The 13,305-nt window shown below is 30.5% G+C and overlaps 2 protein-coding genes across 2 annotated transcripts; one reads left to right on the plus strand and one right to left on the minus strand.

Annotated features, from left to right (window-relative positions):
- The first annotated feature begins 1,404 nt into the window (after nt 1-1,404).
- On the plus strand, nt 1,405-4,164 carry LOC107914120 (uncharacterized). The gene is made up of 9 exons (XM_016842884.2): nt 1,405-1,719; nt 1,810-1,875; nt 2,606-2,686; nt 2,806-2,859; nt 2,941-3,009; nt 3,192-3,254; nt 3,523-3,605; nt 3,704-3,769; nt 3,871-4,164. Exons 1-9 carry the CDS (start codon nt 1,483-1,485, stop codon nt 3,911-3,913), a joined length of 762 nt encoding a protein of 253 aa, XP_016698373.2. The 5' UTR covers nt 1,405-1,482; the 3' UTR covers nt 3,914-4,164.
- A 6,892-nt stretch (nt 4,165-11,056) lies between these two features.
- Nucleotides 11,057-12,977, minus strand: LOC107944599 (dof zinc finger protein DOF1.2). The gene has a single exon (XM_016878411.2). The coding sequence runs from the start codon at nt 12,370-12,372 to the stop codon at nt 11,473-11,475; it is 900 nt and encodes a 299-aa protein (XP_016733900.1). The 5' UTR covers nt 12,373-12,977; the 3' UTR covers nt 11,057-11,472.
- Between the last annotated feature and the right edge of the window lie 328 nt (nt 12,978-13,305).

The raw sequence follows: 13,305 nt of genomic DNA on the forward strand, positions 1-13,305 counted from the left end.
AAATTCAAAGAAGGCTTTCATTGAATTAGTCAAGTTGAAATTTTCAAAAATTATCGTGTGTGCATCTTCTTTTTTATAGATTTCATAAAGTATAAAAACACTCATATAATAATATCAATGACTTTGTAAAAAGAATAAAATCTTAGTATTTTCTTAAATTTTATATAAAAATATAAAATAATTAAAATATCTTCAAAATAATATTAATTACTTGGTAAAAAAATAGATTTTTAATTTCACAACTAATTTAATACCTAACTCAATCTATCACTTACATCATATTTGGGTCACTCAACGAAATAATGTGGGAATGGAATAAATCACTTAATAGATTAAAGTGAAAATAAAATAGAAATTTGTAATAGTGAAAATAACAAAGTTACCCTTAATATTTTTTAATATAATATTTAATCACATTATAAAAATATAATTATGATTAATAATATTTTTCATAAAAATCATATTTAATAACCTATTTAAATGCTAATAATATAAATCAATAATGGTCCAGCAATTCTCGTTTCTTCAATTTTTTTCCACCCCAAAATTCCTCGTATTCTCCAAAATTCTTATTCTAGAAAAACTGAAAGAGATTCCTGTTTTCATTTTTCACCTTTCATTATTTTTGATATTTTTTCTCATCTATCCATTCACACATCCGAACATCAAAGAATAAAAAAAAACTTTTCAGCCATTATCAAAGTTTTAAATCAACCATTGTGGTTAAAAGATAGAAATGAAGACACTATAACTATTTAATTAAGCCATGTACTAAATTAGAAAATTGTGTTGGTGACCTAAAACTTATTAAACCCGTTATCGAATATGCTGTTTTTATCTAGAAATCAATTTCTCTCCTTCTTTGGTGCTGAAAGTGGTTGAATTAGTTAGAAGATAAACTCACATTTCTCAATGCAATGATCCACAATGAATTGATAAAATAGGATAGAAAATATAACTTTTCTTTACATAGGGTTGCTTGACAAGAAAGATGAAAAAATTGAAAGAAAAGGTAATTTTCTCTTCACTAGTTACTTGGTAAAATTAAAAAATAGGAAAGAAAATGATTTTTTTAAATGTATAAGTTTGAGCTAATATAGGTTGTTCTCTTATTTTCTTTTCTCTTATCATTTTAATTTGGAACGATTTATTTTTATACATTAAAATGAAAAATGATAATCTCTTCTATTTTCTTTCCTCATAATTTCTTTTTTCATTTTTTCATTCTCTTTCCTTCCATTTTTCCACTCAATCATTTAGACCCATAGATAAATAATTCTAGAGAAAAAACTATTTTACAACAATGGTGGGAAAGGACTGTCAGCCTTTTGAAGCCCATATGGAATGGGCTTTCATCAGCTCGAAACATTTTCATGCTTAGCCCATTTTTTCCAGTCCTGACAAAAGATAGCTAAAAAAAAATTGTTCCAAGTTTATCTTATTTATACAATTTCAGTGGCAGTTATATCAGTTTAGATTAAAATGGCGGTTGCCGCTGGTGGAGCAACCACAGCAGGCGTACGTTTATTTTCAGTTCCTCGCACTTTACCGGCTATCAGGACTTCATCATTCGTGACAACGTTGTCTTTCTCGAAGTTGGGTTCTTTTCCAGGGCGGGTAAGAAGCAATGAACCCGCAAGGAAGAAGCTTTTAGTTATCCGAGCTGCAAGAACTGAGTCTCAAGGCGTTTCTCTTGGTTTCAGGGCTCCTAATTTCCAGGTTTCTCCATTACCAATACATTAAAAACTTTTTTACATGTCGAACACTTGTATTTTCTTTTACAAATATTTTGTTTCCTTTGGAGGGTAGTTGCCAGAGCCTCTGACTGGGAAGACTTGGACTTTGGAAGATTTTGAATCATACCCTGCTTTGTTGGTAATGGCCCATTTATTTTCTTGCAATATTTATTCTGTTTCGGTCCTTTGTTCTGGTTTATTGTGGTTATGCTTCTTTGGGTTAAAAGGTTTATGAGTTTTATCCTTTAATTATCTATTATATGGTGTTACTTGCTATTGACTGGGATTACATTAAATATAGTTAACGTAGGTTTCTTTTGTGGAATTTGTAAATTAAAGGTATTTTTAGGTTTTGGGATTTTCAAGTTGATTTATTGTACATAGTTGAAGGAATGTTAACACTTTTCAAGTGTTTCAATTAGGAAGAGATGTGAAATCCCTGCTTGTTTTCTTAATTTATTGATTGGAATTTCATGAACTGAGCAAGAGGTGAAATGATTGCAAATGGGGATCACTGTCAGGTTGGAATATGTACTTTTGGTCTCATTGTTCTTTATTTATATAGAGCAATGCCTCAGTATTTGGAGGAGGATGGTTTTCTTGTCAAGAGATTTGACAAAATGAATAATTAGAACCGAGCCTTTTAACAATGGCAGGCAAAGATACAATATAACAGTTGAAACTAACCTGGGGTTCAGAATTACATATTAGAAGAGATAATTTGTTCAGATTAGAAGATGTAAGCAGTTATTAGCATAAATTATGATCATCTTTCCTTTTTCTTTTTGGATTCTTGACTATTGTGACATTTCTTCTCCTTACTGAAGTATATATAATCATAAGATTTGTAGTAATATGTTCTTTTGCAGGTTATGTTTATATGCAACCACTGCCCATTTGTTAAGCACCTGAAGAAGGATATTGCGAAGCTTTCCAATTTCTATATGAAGGTAACTAAGTGCCCTTCCACTTTCTGAGTTTTTCAGCTTGCTTTATTTCGTGTTATTAATGGAACTTGGAAAGATAAATGACTGTACAACAATCCAAAATTTATTGCACTCAATTGCAGAAAGGGCTGGCTGTTGTTGCAATATCTTCGAATTCTGTAGCCACTCACCCACAGGTTCCACTGATCCCCTAATTTGAGAATAGAGATGCTTTGAAGCTGTTTGTATGATTTCTCCAGATGAACTTTTGTTCACAGGATGGACCCCAATTCATGGCCGAAGATGCTAAGCTATATAATTATCCTTTCCCTTATCTATATGATGAGGTATAATTATCTTAATTTATTTTTACTTCCATTTTTGAGATTTAGAAATCTGGCACATTTCTTCCAGTATATCTTTTCTGTCTTTTGACATTTCATACATGTGAATAGAATAAGTTTGCTTTGTAATTGATTTTCTCCTTCCATGATTCTTATTGATTAAGTTGAATATGTTTTAACCTCAGACACAAGATGTTGCAAGAGACTTTGGGGCAGTCTGTACACCAGAGTTTTTTCTATTTAAAAAGGTGATCAGGATCTGCTTTAACTTAACATCAAATTGTTGGTTTTGCTCTTGAATTACCTTAGTAGATGACAACCATCCTTGAACCAGGTCGGCAGTGATAAGTAGTAGTCTGCCTTGGAGGCCATATATCAAGGGTTGAATGTTACAAATTTGTGATTTATCACATTGTAATCCACTTAGAAGATTGTGGGATGAGTCTTGGGGATCATTTTGAAGAGTCTTTAAAATAATAACTGTATTGACTTAGTTAAGCTATCCCTTTGAAACAGGACGGTAGGAGGCCATTTGAGCTGGTATATCACGGCCAATTTGATGATTCCCGGCCAAGTAATAGTGTTCCTGTTACTGGAAGGTTTGGTTTTATGAATTTCAGCTTAATATGCTTTAATAATATGAGGACTTGTTCCTGTTGCAGTGGTAAACAAATCTGCTTGGTTTAATCATTTGTAGGGACTTAAGCCTTGCTATAGACAGTGTTCTAAGTGGCCAACCAGTGCCATTAGTTCAGAAACCAAGGTGCATTCTTCCTTAAGTAGTTTGTTATTATTTTTTTTAAACATTTCAAGTTTTGAGTCGATGGATTTCCAACTAAAAGTGATTATTTCCCTTTGGAACAGTGTTGGATGCAGCATAAAGTGGCACCCACAGAAGAGTTGGTAATCTGCAAAAACCTTTTCCAGTTATCTGATGAATATATATAATCAAAGTGGCATCCGCATTTCTATGTTTTTGGTGGAAATAGATGACATTGGAACCTACTTATTTTCCTGAAATAAAGGCTTTCATAGTACGTGCTTTGGATTCCTGGAAGCAGAAAGGTTTAACATGTAATTTTGTATATATAAAATTCTTTGGCATACAGATAAAAAAGCTGTTACCAATGTCGGCATGCAATAATCATCTGTTATTAATTACTTGGGTTCTGACTCTGAGAAACATTAGAAGACTGAAATGGTAGCCTAAGCTATCAATAGGCCTAAGATTGAGTACACATGACTAGGAGCAATGCACCCTTTCAAGAACACGATGTTGCCTGCCTGGGCCAAAAGAGGTAACTTCAAGTCATTATCTTTTGCATCGCAACTCATTTGGATGTCATCAAAGCATGACAAATTATATATAAGATGTGGAATAATTAGTAAATTCGAAACATGAAATAATAAATCTAAATAAAACAAACAAGAATGTCAAAACCTGAACTTTTAATTTAACATGCAAGTAGAAATTCAAGGTGTATAAAATCTCTATTTAACTTTTGGTAAAACAAAATCTCATCTAAATAAAACCTTAGACAATTAATAATCAAGATTGGAATGCACAATTTTTTATATATAACGAAAAAGAAAATCTTCAATCCTTGCAAAGAAATGCACAAAGACAATCTTATTCAATTCTTGAATTTCAACCATTATAGTAGTTTACAAATGACTTTTAAATTGGTAGAAAATAATGATGAAAATAAGTCTAAAATCCAGATAGAAAAAAAGAGAAAGGAGTGTATGAAATAGTGACGCCACGTCATGTGTATTTTTTTTAATAGTTTAATGTCACATCAGCGTTTTCATCCTAATTTTTTCTATAAAAGACTCCTACAATAATAAAAGAAGAAATTAGATTGAAATAATTTAAGCATGATTACTGAATCACATGATAGGCGCATACCGCCATGAATGAATTACTTATTTGGCGCATGCATTTATAATTACTGTAATACTCTAAACTTGGCCTAGACGTTACGGTCGGATTATGAGGGTTACATCATATGTGAAAATGCTAATGTTTAGCTTTGGTGAAAAGTTCATTTTAACTTAAAAGGAAAAAAAAAACAGAATTGATTAATACATTAAAACGCTTACATTCTGACAAACTCGTAAGTACTTTGATGAAAACCGCTGTAATACCCAATTTTAGCCCGGGCTTAAATAAACAAAGGTCCCCAGTCCATTTAAAATCTTAATTTACGTGGCCCAATTACAAATGTTACAAGCCCAAATTGCTAACCCTATTCTGCTAGTCCAAAATACAAAACAGAGGCAGAAAGAAACCCTAGCAGCTAGCAGCAAAATCAGCAGCCACACCCCACACACGTCGCAATAACCGTCGCACGTTCTCCTTCCACGCCGCGCACAATGCCTGTACCTGCAACAAAAAGAACCACGAGCAGCAAGCAAGAGAAAAAACCAAAAATATAGCAATTTGTAAAGATATTTGGCTATAAAAAGCCAATTGATTTATGTAATAGGAGTTAGAAAATTTTGTACTAAAAAAACTGAAAGAAGAAATATACAAGAGAAAAAAAGCAAGGATTTTAAAGGTACAGATTTTGTTCTTTTTCTTTCGGTTCTTCTACTGTCTTGGTTTTCTTTTGTTTTCCTTTTATTTCTAAAAAAAATAAAAAAAGGAAGACTTACCGTTCTGAATCGTCGGAGGGAGTCCCTGATTCAGCGACTTCTGATCGGAAATGGAAAGGATTTGGAGCGGAAGAGAAAGGAGGCTGCGGCGCAAATCTTCAAATGGCAGAAGGGAATTGATTTTAGGGTTCTAAAATGGGATTTTATAGGGTTCAAAATGGGCCATTTGCACTATTGGTCCTTTGTTTTTTTTGGGTGATTAAATCAGTTTTTTTTATATTTTTAAATTAGGCAATATATTTTAATGCTGTTTTAGTCCAATCCATGTTGCTGCGCGGTGCTTGAGCGATTTGGATAATTTGCTCTTTTGATCCTCCTTCTGTTACGCGTGATTTAATTTGCTCCTTTTCTCATTTTCCATTTTCGAATTCAGCCTTTAAATTCTATTTATTTTCAACTTAATCCTTAATTTGTTATGTTAAGTTTTTTTAAATATATTATTAGTATTGTTTATTTGTATCATTATCACTGTATTATTATAAGTACTTTCTATTTTTATTATTGTTATTATTATTATTTCAATATATATATACGCATAGATATTATATATTATATGTGCATATATTTTAAGTGTTTTAAATTCATATACATATCTTACATATTTTATTATTATTTTTCTTAGTTTTATATACATATATATACGTACATATATTTCCGTTTTATAATATTTGTATAGTTTATTTTATGTATATTTTATAGTCCAAATATATATACATTCTTTATAATATATATATACGTACACTATTTAAAATCATAATAAATATATTTTCTGCATTTTTCCTATATATATACATATTTTCATAATTTATTAATATATATTTACTTTTTTTATTTACCTTTATTTATTTCCATTTATTTTTTTAGATACCTATATATATTTTATATTTTATTTTCATAACTTTTGTATGCATATAATTTAAATTAAAATATTTATTTCATATTGCACCTTAACTATTTTTTGACTTACCTTTTAGAAAATATATGTTTTGATTTCGTTAAAGCATTAAATTTTTTTTTATTCAAAGGTTTTTTTTTTCAAATAAAACGATATTCAAAGTTAGGGATTTCCGAGGAAATTGAGCCCTAACGTATTGGGTTCCGATTTTCTTTGTTAATTTCAAATAACCGAGAATACTCGTTATTTAAAATATAAACAACAATCATTTTCGGGAATTCAATATGTTATGTCCTAACGCATTGGGCATGACATATTGTTTTCTCGAAATGAAGATTTTCTTTATTTTTATTTATTTATTTATTTATTTTTTGAAAAGTGATATTCAAAATTCGGGGATTTTGAGAAATTATACTCTAACGTATTGAGTCTTAATTTCTTCGCATGACTTAAATAGTTGATTATCATTTTTAGATTTCAACATTTGAATTTAACAAAATCTTTTTAATTTTCGACACCAAAACATTATATAATCAATTTGGTACCGGTTTTTGGGCGTTACGAGGGTGCTAACCTTTCCTCGTGCGTAACTGACTCCCGAACCCGTTTTCTCAAATTTCGTAGACCAAAATCATTTTTTTAAGGTGAGCCGATCACACCTCAATAAAGGATTGGTGGCGACTCCAATTTTTGTTTGTTTTTAAAGTCCATAACCAAATTTTTTGTTTTCAAAAAAAATGGTTTCGACAACCACGAAATATTAACTCTATTAAAACAAATCAAACTCGCTTTATCACTTGCATAGTAAAAACATAGTATCGAGTTTCAAAAACTTTGCAGCAAAAAACATTTAGCAATTTTGGTCTTAGGAAATTATAGTTTATTATTAGTTACGTCATCTCAATTAGAATATCAATTGAAAATAGAAATTTTAAAAAATAAAAATCAAAGTTAATGTTAAAGCTCCAAACAAGAATTAACAGTTTCAAAAGTTCGCAGGGTTCATAAATAAGTCTAAAACATGCTTAATCAAAATGGGTAAATCGAGCTCCAGAGTCGTCGTCCAATCCTAAGCTTGAAGATCACTTGAAATGAAACCAAATAAACGAGTGAACTAGAAGCCCAGTGTGTGACTTGACCACATCAGAGTTTACTTGAGTTTGCAAAGAGGAATAATCAATTCAGAATTTTTCATAACATATAACATATCGAAATCATATTATTTAACATATTAGAGTCATATCATATATCATACAACATATCAGACATATCTTAACCCCATTCGCTACACACTATCTCTGTTCAACCCATCACACCAATTAGGACTACAAGAGTCCATCAAAATACAAAGGACTTCACCAAGTACATACTCTATTATATACCATCGAGATTCGTATTTAATAGCAAAATACAATTAAATTATACAACTTTCTGTAATCAATTTTAACCATAGCATTTCACTCAATAATTATTCATAACATACCTCAATATTGTACAATACATTATATCACGAATAAATAATAACTAACTTGGTTTCGGGTCATAAAAATACAAACCGGAAGCTTGTGTCATTCGTCGTCAACTTTAGCATTTCATTTCCCTTTCGACGATCTTGCGTCGTTTTTTGCTACGAATAATAATTTAGTAATGGTATAATATAAAATATAAATTCATTAAATATTTCAAAATGCAATTCATCATATTCAATTTATCAGTCAATTTATCATCTCATTACGATTTAATCCATATCACACATTTTTGTACCAAATTATAAACAATTCAAATTACAATCACACAAAAAAATTAATAATTCAAGAATATATTGCAAACACATATAATCATACCATATGAATTTACTTGGTTAAACTATCAAACAAATTGAAACTTTAAGAACTATTTAACAATTTTGTCATTTCCCCGATTATTTCCAATTTGGACCAATTTCTGATCTATACAATTATTCTATTCATTTGATCAATTCCACACATCTTATATCGACATATTATAAACATATGTCAATTCAATTTTATTTTTTGATATCTCTAATTTTTTTTCAATTGATTCAATTTAGTCCCTAAAAACGAAATAACCATATCTTTCAAATTTGAGCTTCGTTTTCTAATCTGATTTCAATCTCATCTTTTATAAATTCTCTACTATCTATTTTTTTAAATCTCGCAACGTTACAAATAATTCAATTTAGTCCTTATGTTACAAAATTAACATTTAAACTTTACAAACTGATCATTTTTCATATCTAAGCTCAAAATCTAATAATTTAACACAAAAAACTTCAAGAAATCAACATTGAGAACTTTTGAAAACTTTAACAGTTTTGAAAAATAACATACGGAGTAGCTAGATTAAGCTCTCGGGATTTCAAAAATATAAAAATTATAAAAAAAAAACTAAGGAGTTACTTGAATTTTAAGGTTAAAGCTTTCAAAACCCTAAATGGCGTTAAGTTTCTTTTCTTTCTATTTGCTTTGGGTGAATGGGGAAGAAGATGATACGTTCATTCCTTCCCCCACTAACTTAATAATAATGTAAAATTTTAAGTTTCTTTTCTTTTCTTTTCTTTTACTTAATTTAAACCATATTTTTTTATTAATCAATACATGGTCTAATTGTCGTTTCAGTCCTTTGGTTCATTTCCTAATTAAAAGTCTATAACAATTGAACTTTTGCTATTTTTATAATTTAATCCCTATACCTTAATTAATCACTAATTCGATAAAACTGACTATTCAAACTTCAAGTATCTACAATATAACTCCTTAAATATTTAATAAAAATATTTAAGATCTCGATACAAGGAAATAAAATCCCAAAATTAAAATTTTCTGACATTACCAACTTTCGAGTCGTTACATAAAAAAGAGTCACATATCTCATATCTAAGGTGATGAAGCAATGGAGGTGATAGATTGAGAGAAGATGTTTAAATTTGACTTGGTTTTCTGGTGGTTTTAACATCTAAACCGTTAGATTAAAAGATAAAAGAAAAGTGGATTATTTGGTGTCCTTTTTTTACTAGTGGCGCTGTCAAAGTGGGACAGTGAAGGAAGAGGATGAGAAAAAGAAAAGGAGAGAGAGGAAAGAAAGAATAAAGAATTAAATTTTATATAATTTTTGAGAGCCTAAATATTAGGGTTGGAAATGCGAAAAAGCTTTAAATGTAATTCTCCTAAAATTAGTAAAGGGAAGTTGTAGATCCATCTCAACAGCATCATATTTAGGATATACAATCGACAACATCATGTGATGGGTCGACGTCAGACAGGTAGATTGGTTCCTACTTCCAATTATATTCCATTCCCACTCTTGATTTGAGGAGGTGGTGGACTCACTACCAACAGTAATCCCCCCAACCTATCCATCATCCTCCCATCCATTTTCATTTCCTACGTTACTTTCATGTCTTACTGTCCCACCCTGCATTTTCATATCATAGTACCTGTTATTGATTATTTTCGTCCTCCAAATTATTGTTATAGCAATTTTAAATTTGGAGTCATGCAATTCATAAATGCATGTGATATTATCAGTGGTCCTCTGTGTTAATTATAAACCAGGCCCCCTACCACATGTTCATTTAATTTTCTCTTTAATTAAAGCCTTTCGCATAAAAAAATGACAATTTTATGAGAATGAAAGTTTAAATGGAGCAAAAAAGTTATGGAATAAAAGACTTCCAGCATTTGGTTCAATAATAAGCTTTTTCCTTTCATTTTCCATATTCAAACAATTGGGTTTCAAAATATTTTTTAATTAAGAAAAATCTTGGAAGGAAAATTAATTTAGAAAGCGTTTGGTGGGAAAAATGAACAATATTTTAACTTTTTATTTTATTTTTATCTTTTAAGCATATGGGAGAATTTTGTTCAAAAAAATATGGATGCACCATCAACAAATAATAATACGACATCTCATCATTAAATAGAATAAAAAATATTGGAGGGCTTGTAAATAAATACTAATAACTTTTATTTAAATAATAATCAATTAGAAATAATTACTAAAACCTTAAACTTTAAACTTGAGATCCTAGACTCTAAATTCGATGCCCTAAGCCCATCCAAAATCTTAAATCTAAGATTTATTAATATTTATTTATTATAGTAACATTTAATATTTAATTATGTTTAAATGAAATTATTAGAATTTATTTATAAGTCCTCCATATTTTTTGTTTAATTTAATGATAATGTACGTTAATTATTTATTGATGGTGAATGAGACTTATACACTGATGCATCAAATATTTTTTTGGTACTTTGCATATCCTTTTAGATCCTTGATAATATAATATGTTTTACCATTACACCCAACTACTTATTAGTATCGATATATCAAATATTGTGACTAAAAAACCTATAAATTTTCTATCCCTTTCTCTCTGTTTTTTTCCTCTTCTATTTTTTTTATTTTTTATTTCAAAATTCTTTCCATCCAACCCAATTAAGTAAAATCTATATATACACTACAAGTATGAGATAAAGAAGAAGACAATGAATTATATTACAAAAATTTTGAACGAAACGAGTCATACAAATAAATTACTTAATTTCCAGATTTCAGGAAATTATTCATACTTCTAAAAATATATATAATTGGGACAACCTAAGCTACCTTATAATGAAGTAAACGAAAAAGGAAAGATATTTATAAAAAAAAAACTCCTGAATTTTTATTACATTTAAATAAATCGTACTTTTAATTTATACCTAAATAAATCCTTGAGATAAATCAAACTTTCATTTGAAATTAATAAGGCTTTATTTGGATATAAATCAAATGATAAAAAGTTATTTAAAAATAATAAATATACAAGGCTTACTTGGTTTATAAAAATATTCATTTATAAAAAAATAGTATGTATAAGAATTACTATATGAAATTATAAATTGATTTCAAGGTTTTGAAAAAAGTTCAGACCCAGAAAGATCAAAGGAAGTCCAAGTTTCAGCCATTAAATTTGCAGAAATCTTAAGCTGGTCATCAACTGGAAACGACTCCAACTGTTGCAGTTGACATTCAAAGCTTGGGGTGTTTGCTGCATAATTTGACCAGAAAACATCTTGCACCATTTCATCAGCTAACAAGTTTTGCAACCCGAACGCATTGATTTCATCACTTTCCAACAATTCCTCAACACTGTTATGTTTTCGATGTTGCTCAACTTGAGGCATTTCTTGGAGCATATTATAAGATTCTGGAATTGTATGAACTACTGGTAACTCCATGGATGAATCGTTTTGGCTGTTGGTATCTTGTTCTAAACAACTCCAAGGATCCATCCCTTCATTAGGCCATTCTTGAGTAAGAATTATCTCAGGCTGATCTGAACTTGTACTCTGGTTCAAGAATTGAGCAAAGATAACAGCTAGATCAATATCCGACCCAGTAGTAGTAGCAGGTCCTGGTTGGTTCCCTGTGTCTCCATGGGAAGTAGTGGCACCCATCATATGCTCCTGGTGAGTCCCGAAACTAGTTAAATTCTTGCTATAATTCGTGGAAACCTGAGCACCGTTTTTGTCCACCCTGTTGGACTTACCTCGTCGACTCTTGCGACAACCACCACCAACAGGCACATTCCTAAGGGAACCACCTTTGGTCCAATACCTTCGGCAACCTTTGCAAAAGTACCGCGGCTGGGACAAGCTGTAGTTGTTGTAATAACAGAACTTGGTGTTAGCAGAGGCACAACGTGGACAATTGGGAGCAAGTTCAGCGTTGGATTTCCAGTTTCTGTCAATGGCCAACATCGGCCTAGGAGCACACTGCAACATACTCTCACTAATTGCGAACATATTTGCAGATACAGAAAAACACTCGAAAGCTAGCACCACCAAAGATGAATCACTTTGTAATAAAATTGTAAAGGGGGATGGTAGTCAAAAAGGGTATGTGGGATTAAGATAGAGTGTGCATATATGTATTTTGTGGAGGATGCAAATGGGGGAAACGTGGGCGGTTGGCGAGCCGTCAGGACCAAGAAATGGAAGAGAGATCAAAGGAGATGGAAGGGGAATAGGCAACGGGGAGTGATGGTGATGGAGTAAGGGTTGTATTGTAGTACACTCCAACTGCTTTAATTACAAAGGTAGATGGATCGTGTGTGACTCTTTATTTTCATAATTTCCAGTCATGTGCCATTTTCTTCATTGCCCCCCCAATATAGATTGTGATTGAAGTATAAGTCAAAACAATTCTAGTTGTGCTTCTATTATACTATATCAACATTTATTTGAAATGGTTACATTATACAAGCATGGTTGATTAGATCGTAGTGAAAATGGAAAATGATAATCATATGTATATATTAGTTTAATCCAATTTGAGCAGATTAGAGGAGTAACTCAGCTTAAACATGTATATATTATTTGTGGGGTGAGTTGTTTTGGTTGATGATATATATAAATCTCATTTTACCATTTTTATAACTCTAACTCTGAAATTTCAAAGGCAAGAGTCTAGTATGGTGTATCTTGCACTCTTCTGTAGGTTCAAAACCAGAGTTTGAATGCAGTAATAATTAATTTAGATTTTTTTTTCATTTCAGTTTATCCTCTATTCTAATTTTGTATAAATTATCTTTGAATTCCTCAACTGAACTATAAAATTTTTAAAAATATTAAACTTTGAATGTTTTACCTCTTTCTTTCTTAGAAGTACTTTTGAATGTTAATGATCCGGTAGACACATCTAATGAGGATGTAGGATAATAGGTTATGGATGTATAG

Source organism: Gossypium hirsutum, chromosome D05, assembly GCF_007990345.1.
Source record: "Gossypium hirsutum isolate 1008001.06 chromosome D05, Gossypium_hirsutum_v2.1, whole genome shotgun sequence".
Lineage (NCBI taxonomy): Eukaryota > Viridiplantae > Streptophyta > Magnoliopsida > Malvales > Malvaceae > Gossypium > Gossypium hirsutum.